The sequence below is a fragment of the Cherax quadricarinatus genome, chromosome 94 (genome assembly GCF_038502225.1).
Source record: "Cherax quadricarinatus isolate ZL_2023a chromosome 94, ASM3850222v1, whole genome shotgun sequence".
Lineage (NCBI taxonomy): Eukaryota > Metazoa > Arthropoda > Malacostraca > Decapoda > Parastacidae > Cherax > Cherax quadricarinatus.
In genome coordinates, this window is record NC_091385.1 from 3,174,468 (window position 1) to 3,190,120 (window position 15,653).

A 15,653-nucleotide genomic window follows, 5' to 3' on the forward strand; every position below is an offset into this window, starting at 1 on the left:
GCTTATGAGAGTGGTAAGGGAATGTAGAGAGAGCAACTGAGAGAGTGAGTGAGATGCTGGTAACATATTTTACAGAGAATAAGGAAAAAGTTTTGGATTGACACTGCTAAGCTGAGAAAAAACTAGAATGCATTTGACAGTTAAGAACAGTACAGGAGCATTATTAGAAGGAGAGTCGGAGGTATCGAGAAGATAGAGGGAATACTCTGAGGAATTGTTAAATGTTAGTAAAGAGAGGGAAGCTGTGATTTCATGCATTGGTCGGGTAGGTATAACATCTTCTAGGAGTGAGGAAAAGCCACATGTGAGTATAGGGAAGGTGTGTGAGGCTGTGGGTAAAATGAAAGGGGGGTAAAACAGTTGGGATTGACAAGAACAAGACAGATGAAGCAAATGGGGATATAGTTGGTGCTTTCAGTTAATAAATGTATGAAAGAAGAGAAGGTACCTAGGGACTGGCAGAAAGCATGAATAATTCCTTTGTATAAAGGCAAAGAGGACAAAAGAGAGTGCAAAAATTATAGGGATATAAGCCTGTTGAGGATACCTGGTAAAGTGTAGAGTTATTTTTGAAAGAATTAAGGTTAAGACAGAGCAGGATTGCTGATGAACAAGGAGGCTTTAGAAAGAGTAGGAGGTGTGTAGACAAAGTGTTTACAGTGAAGTATATAAGTGAACAGTATTTAGACAAGGGTAAAGAAGTTTTCATTGCATTTATAGATTTGGAAGAGGCAAATGATAGGGTGAATAGGGGAGCAATGTTGCAGGTGTATGGAATAGGTGGTAGGTTACTGAAAGCAATTATGAGTTTTACGAGGATAGTGAGGCTATGAGAGTATGTAGGAAAGTGAGAGATTATTTCCCAGTAAAGGTAGGCCTTAGACAGGGATATGTGATGTCACTATGGTTGTGTTGGGAAGAGGTGTGGGATTGGAAGAGAAAGAATCTAATGCAAAGTGGGAGTTACCACTGTTGCTTCTTGATGACACAGTGCTTTTGGGAGATTCTGAAGAGAAGTTGCAGAGGTTGGTGGACGAGTTTGGTAGGGTATGTAAAAGAAGGAAATTAAAAGTGAACATAGGCAAGAGTAAGGTGGCTAAACTTCTCGCCTCACACGGCAAGGGTCTGGGTTCATTTCCCAGTGAGAGTAGAAACATTGGGCATGTTTCTTTGCACAAGTTGTCTATGTTCCCCATCAGTAAAATGGGTACCTGGGAGTTAGTGGACTGGTGTGGGTTGCATCCAGGGACAAAACTGACCTAATTTGCCCGAAATGCTCTGCTTTCTATATAGTAGTAGGTCACTGATGTCAGTTATGGTCTGTATGTGCTTGTAGAAATAAAGATATTATTATGTATTATTATTATTAATATATTCAGATATTTAGGAGTGGATGAAAGATGAGGTGAATCATAGATTTGATATGGGAAAAGAAGGTGAGTGGTGCACTGAGGAGTTTGTGGAGACAAAGAACATTATCCATGGAAGCAAAGAGGGGAATGTATGAGATCATAGTGGTACTACTGCTCTTATATGGGTGTGAAGCATGGGTGGTCAACAAGGAGAATGCTGGAAGCAGAGGAGATATCGTGTGTGAGGGCAACGTGTGGTGTAAATATTATACAGAGAATTCGTACCTTGGAGATTAGGTAGTGCAGGATTACTACAAGTATTATTCAGAGGATTGAGGAAGGGTTGTCAAGGTGGTTCGGACACTCAGAGGATAGAATAAAATAGAACGACCTGGAGGGTGTATAAATCCATAGTGGAAGGAAGGCAGGGTATGGGTCGTCCTAGGAAAGGTTAGAGGGAGAGAGTAAAGGAGTTTTGTATGTGAGGGGCTTGGACAACCAGCAAGCGTGTGTTGGATAAATAATAGCAAATAATAAATAATAATAATCTATATTTCTATATGTACAAAGTACAAACGCACTTACATAAATACACTTACATAATTGGTCGCATTTGGAGGTGATCGTTAAGCGGGGGTCCACTGTAATCTATATTTCTATATGTACAAAGTATACAGGCTTAGCTGACATCAGTGACATACTACTATATAGAAAGCCACTTGTTATGCAGAGCATTTCGGGAAAATTAGGTCAGTTTTGTCCCAGGATGCGACCCACACCAGTCAAACAACATCCAGGTGCCCATTTTATACTGAGGGGTGAACATGGACAGCAGGTGTCTTATGGAAACACATCCTAATGCTATCCAGCTGTACTGGGGATCTGAACTCTGGACCTCAGTGTGTGAGCTGAGTGCGCTAACAATCGAGCTATGGGGACAAAGTAACATTTATGAAGGGATTCAGGGAAACCGGTTGGCCGGAATTGAGTCCTGGAGGTGAGAAGTATACAGTGCCTGCACCCTGAAGGAGGGGTGTTAATGTTGCAGTTTTATAACTGTAGTGTAAGCGTGCCTCTATAATGACAGTGATGGAGTGAATGATGATGAAAGTGTTCCTCATTATTGGGGTCACTCCACCTTGGTGGAAACAGCAGGTGTTTATTTATGTTAGTACTCATTTAGTTGTGGTTGCAGGGGTTGAGACATAGCTCCTGGCCCTGCCTCTTCACTGATCACTACTAGGTCTTCTCTCTCCCTGCTCCATGAGATATATCATACCTCGTCTTAAAACTATGTATGGTTCCTCTGTGTGTGTGTGTGTGTGTGTGTGTGTGTGTGTGTGTGTGTGTTAGTTACCATTTTGTCCTAGGCACATGTCAATTAGACACTAGGCCTGTTGTATATGCGCACATGCGTGCGTGCGACAGTGTAGATTGTGATAGAGCAGTGTAGACTGTGATACAACAGTGTAGACTGTGATACAACAGTGTAGGCTGTGATACAACAGTGTAGACTGTGATACAACAGTGTAGACTGTGATACAACAGTGTAGGCTGTGATACAACAGTGTAGGCTGTGATACAACAGTGTAGGCTGTGATACAACAGTGCAGACTGTGATACAACAGTGTAGACTGTGATACAGCAGTGTAGACTGTGATACAGCAGTGTAGTCTGTGATACAACAGTGTAGACTGTGATACAGCAGTGTAAACTGTGATACAGCAGTGTAGACTGTGATACAGCAGTGTAGACTGTGATACAGCAGTGTAGTCTGTGATACAGCAGTGTAGACTGTGATACAGCAGTGCAGACTGATACAGCAGTGCAGACTGATATAGCAGTGTAGATAGTGATACAACAGTGTAGACTGTGATAGAGCAGAGTAGGCTGTGACAGAGCAGTGTAGACCGTGACAGAGCAGTGTAGACTGTGATACAGCAGTGTAGACTGTGATACAGCAGTGCAGACCATGATAGAGCAGTGTAGACTGTGATAGAGCAGTGTGATACAATAATGTAGACTGTGATACAACAGTGTAGACTATGATACAGCAGTGCAGACTGTGATACATCGATACAGCAGTGCAGACTGTGATACATCGATACAGCAGTGTAGACCATGATACAACAGTGTAGACTGATATAACAGTGTAGACTGTGATACAACAGTGTAGACCGTGATACAACAGTGTAGACCGTGATACAACAGTCTAGACTGTGATACAACAGTGTAGACCGTGATACAAGTGTAGACCGTGATACAACAGTCTAGACTGTGATACAACAGTGTAGACCGTGATACAACAGTGTAGACCGTGATACAACAGTGTAGACCGTGATACAACAGTGTAGACCATGATACAACAGTGTAGACCGTGATACAACAGTGTAGACCGTGATACAACAGTAGACCGTGATACAACAGTGTAGACCGTGATACAAGTGTAGACCGTGATACAACAGTGTAGACCGTGATACAACAGTGTAGACCGTGATACAACAGTGTAGACCGTGATACAACAGTGTAGACCGTGATACAACAGTGTAGACCGTGATACAACAGTGTAGACCGTGATACAACAGTGTAGACCGTGATACAAGAGTGTAGACCGTGATACAACAGTGTAGACCATGATACAACAGTGTAAACCGTGATACAACAGTGTAGACCGTGATACAACAGTGTAGACCGTGATACAACAGTGTAGACCATGATACAACAGTGTAGACCGTGATACAAGAGTGTAGACCGTGATACAACAGTGTAGACCGTGATACAACAGTGTAGACCGTGATACAACAGTGTAGACCGTGATACAAGTGTAGACCGTGATACAACAGTGTAGACCGTGATACAACAGTGTAGACCGTGATACAACAGTGTAGACCGTGATACAACAGTGTAGACCGTGATACAACAGTGTAGACCGTGATACAACAGTGTAGACCGTGATACAAGAGTGTAGACCGTGATACAACAGTGTAGACCATGATACAACAGTGTAGACCGTGATACAACAGTGTAGACCGTGATACAACAGTGTAGACCGTGATACAACAGTGTAGACCATGATACAACAGTGTAGACCGTGATACAAGAGTGTAGACCGTGATACAACAGTGTAGACCGTGATACAACAGTGTAGACCGTGATACAACAGTGTAGACCGTGATACAACAGTGTAGACCGTCATACAACAGTGTAGATTGTGACAGGTTAATCGTTAAAACATTTAGTGATGTTTAATAACATTATACTATAACAATGTTAGATAAAACACTAACCTTCACAGTGCTAAGACTCTTCTAACGTTGTTTACAGAGTTAGAGAAGTTCTTTCGTGTTAGAAAACCTCTAGATCACTTTAGAGCAGTGCGAGCAGTTGCGAACACAAATATTAGAGCAGCGTAGACTATTTGAGAGTAGTGCCGGCTGTTTTACTCCATTATACATAGAGCAGTGTTGAGTTATAGAGCAGCAGTGTTGAGTTATAGAGCAGCAGTGTTGAGTTATAGAGCAGCAGTGTTGAGTTATAGAGCAGCAGTGTTGAGTTATAGAGCAGCAGTGTTGAGTTATAGAGCAGCAGTGTTGAGTTATAGAGCAGCAGTGTTGAGTTATAGAGCAGCAGTGTTGAGTTATAGAGCAGCAGTGTTGAGTTATAGAGCAGCAGCGTTGAGTTATAGAGCAGCAGTGTTGAGTTATAGAGCAGCAGTGTTGAGTTATAGAGCAGCAGTGTTGAGTTATAGAGCAGCAGTGTTGAGTTATAGAGCAGCAGTGTTGAGTTATAGAGCAGCAGTGTTGAGTTATAGAGCAGCAGTGTTGAGTTATAGAGCAGCAGTGTTGAGTTATAGAGCAGCAGTGTTGAGTTATAGAGCAGCAGTGTTGAGTTATAGAGCAGCAGTGTTGAGTTATAGAGCAGCCGTGTTGAGTTATAGAGCAGCAGTGTTGAGTTATAGAGCAGCAGTGTTGAGTTATAGAGCAGCAGTGTTGAGTTATAGAGCAGCAGTGTTGAGTTATAGAGCAGCCGTGTTGAGTTATAGAGCAGCCGTGTTGAGTTATAGAGCAGCAGTGTTGAGTTATAGAGCAGCCGTGTTGAGTTATAGAGCAGCAGTGTTGAGTTATAGAGCAGCCGTGTTGAGTTATAGAGCAGCAGTGTTGAGTTATAGAGCAGCAGTGTTGAGTTATAGAGCAGCAGTGTTGAGTTATAGAGCAGCAGTGTTGAGTTATAGAGCAGCAGTGTTGAGTTATAGAGCAGCAGTGTTGAGTTATAGAGCAGCCGTGTTGAGTTATAGAGCAGCAGCGTTGAGTTATAGAGCAGCAGTGTTGAGTTATAGAGCAGCCGTGTTGAGTTATAGAGCAGCAGTGTTGAGTTATAGAGCAGCAGTGTTGAGTTATAGAGCAGCCGTGTTGAGTTATAGAGCAGCAGTGTTGAGTTATAGAGCAGCCGTGTTGAGTTATAGAGCAGAAGTGTTGAGTTATAGAGCAGAGGGTATTGATATGAGATACATGAATATTTTAGTGCAGTGTCGGATGTATTAGAGTAGAGTAGGATTTGTTAGTGTGCATCGTGTTAGGGGCAGTGTAAGCTGTGTTAGGGGCAGTGTAAGCTGTGTTAGGGGCAGTGTAAGCTGTGTTAGGGGCAGTGTAAGCTGTGTTAGGGGCAGTGTAAGCTGTGTTAGGGGCAGTGTAAGCTGTGTTAGGGGCAGTGTAAGCTGTGTTAGGGGCAGTGTAAGCTGTGTTAGGGGCAGTGTAAGCTGTGTTTGGGGCAGTGTAAGCTGTGTTAGGGGCAGTGTAAGCTGTGTTAGGGGCAGTGTAAGCTTTGTTAGTGGCAGTGTAAGCTAGGGGCAGTGTAAGCTGTGTTAGGGGCAGTGTAAGCTGTGTTAGGGGCAGTGTAAGCTGTGTTAGGGGCAGTGTAAGCCGTGTTAGGGGCAGTGTAAGCTGTGTTAGGGGCAGTGTAAGCTGTGTTAGGGGCAGTGTAAGCTGTGTTAGGGGCAGTGTAAGCTGTGTTAGGGGCAGTGTAAGATGTGTTAGGGGCAGTGTAAGCTGTGTTAGGGGCAGTGTAAGCTGTGTTAGGGGCAGTGCCATAAGCTGTGTTAGGGGCAGTGTAAGCTGTGTTAGGGGCAGTGTAAGCTGTGTTAGGGGCAGTGTAAGCTGTGTTAGGGGCAGTGTAAGCTGTGTTAGGGGCAGTGTAAGCCATGTTAGGGGCAGTGTAAGCCATGTTAGGGGCAGTGTAAGCTGTTAGGGGCAGTGTAAGTGTAAGCTGTGTTAGGGGCAGTGTAAGCTGTGTTAGGGGCAGTGTAAGCTGTGTTAGGGGCAGTGTAAGCTGTGTTAGGGGCAGTGTAAGCTGTGTTAGGGGCAGTGTAAGCCATGTTAGGGGCAGTGTAAGCTGTGTTAGGGGCAGTGTAAGCTGTGTTAGGGGCAGTGTAAGCTGTGTTAGGGGCAGTGTAAGCTGTGTTAGGGGCAGTGTAAGCCATGTTAGGGGCAGTGTAAGCTGTGTTAGGGGCAGTGTAAGCTGTGTTAGGGGCAGTGTAAGCTGTGTTAGGGGCAGTGTAAGCTGTGTTAGGGGCAGTGTAAGCCATGTTAGGGGCAGTGTAAGCTGTGTTAGGGGCAGTGTAAGCCATGTTAGGGGCAGTGTAAGCTGTGTTAGGGGCAGTGTAAGCTGTGTTAGGGGCAGTATAAGCTGTTAGGGGCAGTGTAAGCTGTGTTAGGGGCAGTGTAAGCCGTGTTAGGGGCAGTGTAAGCCGTGTTAGGGGCAGTATAAGCTGTTAGGGGCAGTGTAAGCTGTGTTAGGGGCAGTATAAGCTGTTAGGGGCAGTGTAAGCTGTGTTAGGGGCAGTATAAGCTGTTAGGGGCAGTGTAAGCTGTGTTAGGGGCAGTGTAAGCCGTGTTAGGGGCAGTGTAAGCCGTGTTAGGGGCAGTGTAAGCTGTGTTAGGGGCAGTGTAAGCTGTGTTAGGGGCAGTGTAAGCTGTGTTAGGGGCAGTGTAAGCTGTGTTAGGGGCAGTGTAAGCCGTGTTAGGGGCAGTGTAAGCCGTGTTAGGGGCAGTGTAAGCCGTGTTAGGGGCAGTGTAAGCTGTGTTAGGGGCAGTGTAAGCCGTGTTAGGGGCAGTTTAAGCTAGGGGCAGTGTAAGCTGTGTTAGGGGCAGTGTGTTAAGTGTAAGCTGTGTTAGGGGCAGTGCTGTAGGGGCAGTGTAAGCTGTGTTAGGGGCAGTGTAAGCCGTGTGTTAAGCCGGTTAGGGGCAGTGTAAGCTGTGTTAGGTGCAGTGTAAGCTGTGTTAGGGGCAGTGTAAGCTGTGTTCAGGGCAGTGTAAGCTGTGTTAGGGGCAGTGTAAGCCGTGTTAGGGGCAGTGTAAGCCGTGTTAGGGGCAGTGTAAGCCGTGTTAGGGGCAGTGTAAGCTGTGTTAGGGGCAGTGTAAGCCGTGTTAGAGGCAGTGTAAGCTGTGTTAGGGGCAGTGTAAGCCGTGTTAGGGGCAGTGTAACCTGTGTTAAGGGCAGTGTAAGCCATGTTAGGGGCAGTGTAAGCTGTGTTAGGGGCAGTGTAAGCCGTGTTAGGAGCAGTGTAAGCTGTGTTAGGGGCAGTGTAAGCCATGTTAGGGGCAGTGTATGCTGTGTTAGGTTCAGTGTAAGCTGTGTTAGGGGCAGTGTAAGCTGTGTTAGGAGCAGTGTAAGCCGTGTTAGGAGCAGTGTAAGCCGTGTTAGGAGCAGTGTAAGCCGTGTTAGGGGCAGTGTAAGCTGTGTTAGGGGCAGTGTAAGCCGTGTTAGGAGCAGTGTAAGCCGTGTTAGCAGTGTAACCCATGTTAGGGGCAGTGTAAGCTGTGTTAGGGGCAGTGTAAGCCGTGTTAGCAGTGTAACCCGTGTTAGGGGCAGTGTAAGCTGTGTTAGGGGCAGTGTAAGCCATGTTAGGAGCAGTGTAAACTGTGTTAGGGGCAGTGTAAGCTGTGTTAGGGGCAGTGTAAGCCGTGTTAGGAGCAGTGTAAGCCGTGTTAGGAGCAGTGTAAGCTGTGTTAGGGGCAGTGTAAGCCGTGTTAGGAGCAGTGTAAGCCGTGTTAGGAGCAGTGTAAGCCGTGTTAGGAGCAGTGTAAGCCGTGTTAGGGGCAGTGTAAGCCGTGTTAGCATTGTACGCCATGTTAGGAGCAGTGTAAGCCGCGTTAGGAGCGTTGTAAGCCGTGTTAGGGACAGTGTAAGCCATATTAGGAGCAGTGTAAGCCGTGTTAGGGGCAGTGTAAGCCGTGTTAGCATTGTATGCCGTGTTAGGAGCAGTGTAAGCCGTGTTAGGAGCGTTGTAAGCCGTGTTAGGAGCATTGTATGCCGTGTTCGGAGCAGTGTAAGCTGTGTTAGGGGCAGTGTAAGCTGTGTTGGGAGCGTTGTAAGCCGTGTTAGGAGCATTGTATGCCGTGTTAGGAGCAGTGTAAGCTGTGTTATGAGCGTTGTAAGCCGTGTTAGGAGCAGTGTAAGCCGTGTTAGGGGCAGTGTAAGCCGTGTTAGGAGCATTGTAAGCCATGTTAGGAGCATTGTACGCCATGGTAGGGGCAGTGTAAGCCGTGTTAGGTGCAGCGTAAGCCGTGTTGGGAGAGTGTAAGCCGTGTTAGGAGCAGTGTAAGCCGTGTTAGGAGCAGTGTAAGCCGTTAGGAGCAGTGTAAGCCGTTTTAGGAGCAGTATAAGCCATGTTAGGAGCACTGTATGCCGTGTTAGGAGCAGTGTTAGGGCCATTTAAGATATGTATGTGTTGGTTCAGAGTAGTGTGAATTACGCTATATATAGTACTATGTTGGACTGTATTAGCACAGCACTGTGTTAGAGCAGTGTAGGTCATGTTAAAGCAGTGTCGACCGTGTTAGAGCAGTGTGGGTCATGTTAGTGCTGTGTGGACAGTGTTAGAGCAGTGTGGTCTATGTTAGAGCAGTGTGGGTCATGTTAGAGCAGTGTGGGTCATGTTAGAGAAGTGTAGTCTATGTTAGAGCAGTGTGGGTCATGTTAGAGCAGTGTGGTCTATGTTAGAACAGTGTGGGTCATGTTAGAGCAGTGTGGTCTATGTTGGAGCAGTGTGATCTATGTTTGAGCAGTGTAGTCTATGTTAGAGCAGTGTTGTCTATTTGAGAGTAGTGTGGGTCATGTAAGAGCAGTGTGGGTCATGTCAGAGCATTGTGGGTCATGTTAGAGCAGTGTCGACCGTGTTAGAGCAGTGTGGGTCATGTTAGTGCTGTGTGGACAGTGTTAGAGCAGTGTGGTCTATGTTAGAGCAGTGTGGGTCATGTTAGAGCAGTGTGGGTCATGTTAGAGAAGTGTAGTCTATGTTAGAGCAGTGTGGGTCATGTTAGAGCAGTGTGGTCTATGTTAGAACAGTGTGGGTCATGTTAGAGCAGTGTGGTCTATGTTAGAACAGTGTGGGTCATGTTAGAGCAGTGTGGTCTATGTTGGAGCAGTGTGATCTATGTTTGAGCAGTGTAGTCTATGTTAGAACAGTGTGGTCTATTTGAGAGTAGTGTGGGTCATGTAAGAGCAGTGTGACTCATGTCAGAGCATTGTGGGTCATGTTAGAGCAGTGTGGGTCATGTTAGAGCAGTGTGGGTCATGTTAGAGCAGTGTGGGTCATGTTAGAGCAGTGTGGTCTATGTTGGAGCAGTGTGATCTATGTTAGAGCAGTGTAGTCTACGTTAGAGCAGTGTGGTCTATTTGAGAGTAGTGTGGGTCATGTTAGAGCAGTGTGGTCTATTTGAGAGTAGTGTGGGTCATGTTAGAGCAGTGTGGTCTATTTGAGAGTAGTGTGGGTCATGTTAGAGCAGTGTGGTCCATGTTAGAGCAGTGTGGATTGTGTTAGAGGAGTGTGGGTCATGTCAGTATTGTGGGTCATGTTAGAGCAGTGTGGGTCATGTTAGAGAAGTGTGGGTCATGTTAGAGAAGTGTGGGTCATGTTAGAGCAGTGTGGGTCATGTTAGAGAAGTGTGGTCTATGTTAGAGCAGTGTGGTCTATGTTAGAGCAGTGTGGTCTATGTTAGAGCAGTGTGGTCTATGTTTGAGCAGTGTGGTCTATGTTAGTGCAGTGTGGTCCGTGTTAGAGCAGTGTGGTCCATGTCAGAGCAGTGTGGTCCATGTTAGAGCAGTGAGGTCTGTGTTAGAACAGTGTGGTCTATGTCAGAGCAGTTGCAGTGTTGGTTGTGTTATTGCAGTGTGGGTCGTTAGAGAAGAGCGGTGTTCCACAAGGGTCAGTGCTGGGACCTTTGTTGTTCACAATTTACATAAACAACATAGATGAGGGAATAAATAACGACATAAGCAGGTTTGCTGATGACACCAAAATAGGCCGTCCAGTTCATTCTAATGAGGACATTAGAGCACTCCAGGAAGACTTGAATAGACTGACTCAAGAAATCGTAATGACACGATTGCTGGAGTTTTGAGACTATGACCGCGGGTTCAATCCCGGCGGGGGGTATGGTTTGAATAGACTGGTTCAGTGGTCGGAGAAGTGGCAGATGCATTTTAATATAGACAAATGCAAAGTTCTAAGTGTTGGACAGGAAAATAGCCATGCCACATATAAACTAAATAATGTATATCTTAATATTACTATTTGTGAAAAAGGATTTAGGAGTTCTGGTTAGCAGTAATCTAAAACCAAGACAACAGTGCATAAGTGTTCGCAACAAAGCTAACAGAATCCTTGGCTTCATATCAAGAAGTATAAATAATACAAGTCCTCAGGTTGTTCAACTCTATATATCTTTGGTTAGGCCTCATTTGGACTATCCTGTACAGTTCTGGTCACTATATTACAGAATGAATATAAATGCTCTGGAAAACGTACAAAGGAGGATAACAAAGTTGATCCCATGTATTAGAAATCTTTCCTATGAGGATAGACTGAGGCCCTGAATCTTCACTCATAGGCATAGAATTAGGTGGGATATGACTGAGGTGTACAAATGGAAAACAGGAATAAATAAAGGGGATGTAAATAATGTGCTAATAATATGTAGCCGAGACAGGACTCGCAGTAATGGTTTTAAATTGAAAAAATTCAGGTTCAGGAAGAATATAGGAAAGCACTGGTTTGGCAATAGAGTTGTGGATAACAAAGTTGATCCCATGTATTAGAAATCTTTCCTATGAGGATAGACTGAGGCCCTGAATCTTCACTCATAGGCATAGAATTAGGTGGGATATGACTGAGGTGTACAAATGGAAAACAGGAATAAATAAAGGGGATGTAAATAATGTGCTAATAATATGTAGCCGAGACAGGACTCGCAGTAATGGTTTTAAATTGAAAAAATTCAGGTTCAGGAAGAATATAGGAAAGCACTGGTTTGGCAATAGAGTTGTGGATGAGTGGAACAAACTCCCAAGTAACACTGTAGAAGCTAAAACGTTGTGTCCTTTTAAAAATAGGTTAGATAAATACATGAGTGGGTGTGGGTGGGTGTGGGTGGGTGTGAGTTGGACCTGACTAGCTTGTGTTGATGGGACTGATGCCATGATCCTTCCTTAAGTGGATGTGACCTGCCCTGACTAGGTTTGGGCCAGTGGGTGACTTGGATCTGCCATGCAGGAGCCAGTAGGCCTGCTGCAGTGTTCCTTCTTTCTTATGTTCTTAAAGCAGTGTGGGCCGTGTTAGAGTAGTGTGGGCTGTGATGTTAGAACAGTGTAGGCCGTGATGTCAGTTCAGTGTAGACCGTGTTACTGAAGTGTGGGTCGTGTTAGAGCAGTATGCACCATGTTAAGCAGTGTGGATCATGTTAAAACAGTATGGGATATATAGAGGAGTATAGACTGTGTTAGAGCAGTGCAGGTCATGTTACAGCAGTGCAGAACGTGTTTGAGCTGTGTGGGCATTGTTAGAGTAATATGGCCATTGTTAGAACAGTGTGAACTGTGTTAGAGCAGTGGGGGTCATGTTAGAGCAGTATGCACCATGTTAGATCAGTGTGAGCCATGTCAGAGCAGTGTGGGTCATGTTAGAGTAGATATAAGCATAACATCATGCAGGACACACCTGTCTTGAAGACCAGGGAGGAGTCATCCATTCTGAGTTTCTTGCTTGGTGGGGGCTGCAGCTGATGGAGTAGTGGGCGGGCCAAGAGGCTGTGGGCAGCCGCGGGAGGACCTGTGGGGCCGCCCGTGGAGTAAGGCGCCGCTAGGAGTGGAGGCCGAGGTTCACCCATGGCAGCAAACCCAGTGGAGACGCCCATGCCCATGCCCAGCCCAGCCCCCCTGCCCCCCTCGAGGGAGCGCATCTTGTTGCGGTTGGCGATGGGACAGCCCGAGGCACTGGGGGATACACACCAGGGCAAGTTAGTCTGCCACCTGACCAGCGGCGCCCACTACTACACACTCAGTATTACCAAATTGCTGGCTACTTATGTCTCAGCTTAGCATGCAGTATGTCCGATAAGGGGCACTAGCATGTTGTTACTAGTAAGTGGGATCCAGTGGCTCAACTCCACTTGAGGTCAGATGGAGGCACCACCACCGTCTGGCTCCTTCACATACACGTCACATCATTACTCTACTCCACAACGACTGGCTTCTTTAAGACAAGCACATGAAAGAGGCTCTTTATCAGCTTCTTTGCTCTTCCTTTATGACGTTACTGCCAGTGAACGTGACGATGGGTGTTAATGTGACGGCAACACTTGGGGTGACGTTAGCGTCATGTATGTGGCAGACAAGTGGAAGTCAAGGCCTCAAGTGGTGTCTGATTCTGGCTCCCGTAAGCTCAGGCCTTCTTACCTCCTGTGACTGAGAAACTTGCCCGTGGAGTGCCCCGACCCATCACATCCAGGGACTGGACAGCTAAGGGCAGCACAATGGCGGTCAGTGAGGTCATGTGAGGTGAGTGGGGCAAGAGCAGCGCTTCATGGGGACGGGCGGGGTCACCCCCGTCTCGCTCCCTGGCACACTGATGACTAAATATCTATATGGCTCTACAATCTGGCGCAGCACCATTTTGATCTTTAATATTTAAAGAGTAAGGCAAAACTGAGATTATATTACTGATTTTTGAGAAAATTGGTCTATCCATGGATGACTGGGTTTCAGTAACATTGGGCCTCCCATACACCAACTTTATAAACACAGTGAAGGGCAAGACCCCCAACAGCTGACGGTGAAGCTTGAAGTAAGACCAGAAGTCACAACACCGTGATTTAAACCACTCACAAGTACCCCAGAGACTGAAAAGGAAAACTGAACGACTCTCTGTCCATTCTGGGCCATTACCGAGTCCAGAACCAATATATCATCATTTAGCTATCATTTCCAGTCTGTGAATTAGTTGTGACCTGGATCAGTGCTCACTCACCACCGCCTGAGGTGTCACAGTGCTCACAGTGCTCCTCTACTACAAACACCTCTACAATTACATCTCAGAAAATTAATAGTTCATTACTTTTCTTTAGATTCATTGTACTGTACATGCAGGCGTTGTCAACAGTGAGGGGCCATAACATGAAACACATCACTAACCAGGCTCATGCTTTCTTAAGGTCACAACTGTGAACTTGTGAATTTAGTCGTGAGGTGTAGATCTAAGTCTACAGCATGGCTAGGATATGGGTTTAGTCTCGGGCACAAGTGTCTTGAATCCAAGATTCAAGCTTCATTAAGATACGAAATCATACCTTAGATGGGCATCACACGTAAAAGAAGCATTTTAAGATGTCGGTCAAGCTTAATATCAGGAAGAACAAAGGTCTGAGCTTAGCTTATATTTTAAACATAGATCCAAGCATCGAGAATCACAAAACATGATCTTCGAGGCTAGAATATAACTAGGGGTCTGGATTGAAGGAGGAGGGGGTGGGGGGTAATTGCCAGTCACATGCCCCGGGCCCCGTCACCCCAAAAGGCGGGGACACTCCTTCAAATCTGGTGCGGGATCCAAACACCCGGGCGCGGGACACCCGGGGACGGGCCGGAAAGGGGGCGGGGAAATAGATTTGGCCGGGTAAAATTTTTTGACCCAAGCCCAAAAACCCGGTTACATTGGGTGGTTTGGGTAAAAAACCCGGGGGGGCTGGTATGACTCCCGGGATTGTTGAAGTTCACAAGCATGACGGGGTGCTGGGCCCTAATTCTAAAAATCACATTAAAAACCACTAAAATTTATAAAGGGCCCTTCAAAGATAAACCAAGACATTTTTTTTTTTTTTTTGGGAAAATTTTTGGCCACCCGTAAGAAGAAGGCACATCATTTCTAGTTACTTTGGTGTCATTTTGAAAAACCACCCAAAGGCAAGGGCTATTGCTTTAAACGGGGTGCAATTTTTTTTACAGTTACATTTAAAACCAAAGATTCCCCCCACCCCCAATATCCAGCAATTTCCCCAAACATAAACCCCCGGTATTTTTTGTTTTCCCCTTTGATGAATATTAAAACCCTTAGATCCACAATTAAAAGGGGTCCAAATTGGTAAGCCAGTCAACCTAAAAAAATTTTAAAAGTCTATTTTTTTCATTTAATTAAGACAATAAAATTTTAAAAAGGGAAACGGCCGGTTATACACATAAAATGGGAAGTTAAATGTTCTTTTAAAGGTGGAGAAAACAGTTAACCCCGGGCCTCATGCCTGTAAAAAGTTACTAAAGGAAAATTTTTAATTTTTACCCGCGGCTGATTTTAGTTGAAAGTAAATACATCTCCGTGAAATTTTAATTAAGAACTGGGGGTTGAGTAAGGTGTGAATATTTCGAGAAAAGATGGCAGAGATAAAAAGCGCTTTAAAGCAAGCCCAAAAATTGTGTTTCTTAAAAAAAACAAAGGATTTCTAATTTTTAAATTTTGGAATTTCCAGTTACTTTTAAATACCCCAGTTGGGCCCAAAATGTATAACAAACATAACTTTTTCCCATTTGTGGTTTGTTTTACATTATGGTATATAACAGGGAGTGAAAATTGCCCAATTTGGGGAAACCGGGGTCGACAAGGCAACCATTTCTGAGGGGAAAAGGTCACCGGGTAATGGAACTGAGGAACCAAAGACACAATGAGTGTTCACGTTCATACAAAAATTTTAAAGGGTTAAACCCACTTTTTGCACCCCCCTTGGTCTTTTTGGAAATATGGGGAAAACTTTGGGATTAGAAGGCGCGGGAAGCCATTTTAGAGGCCCAAAAATTTTAGAAAAATTCAGCTCGGGCCCTTTTGGGGGGGTTTTGGCTTTTTTAAAATCCTTCATCCATGGGAGTTGGGCTTCCTTCCTTTCTGGTATAAATTTTAAATCCCCCCCTTTTTCCGGGGTGCGGGTTTCTTTGATATAAAAAGTTTTTAATGAAAAAATAACAGGTTTGAGAGAGAAAGAG

At 45.1% G+C, this 15,653-nt stretch overlaps 1 protein-coding gene across 1 annotated transcript in view; it reads right to left on the reverse strand.

Moving 5' to 3' along the window:
* The window catches only part of LOC128700902 (serine-rich adhesin for platelets), a 492,925-nt gene that overhangs the window by 45,429 nt on the left and 431,843 nt on the right, over positions 1-15,653 (reverse strand). The window contains exons 10-11 of the mRNA XM_070104797.1: positions 13,083-13,145; positions 12,346-12,620 (exon numbers count right to left, since the gene is read on the reverse strand). Of these exons, the coding sequence (XP_069960898.1) occupies positions 12,346-12,620; positions 13,083-13,145 (338 nt within the window). The remainder of the gene's footprint in view (positions 1-12,345; positions 12,621-13,082; positions 13,146-15,653) is intronic.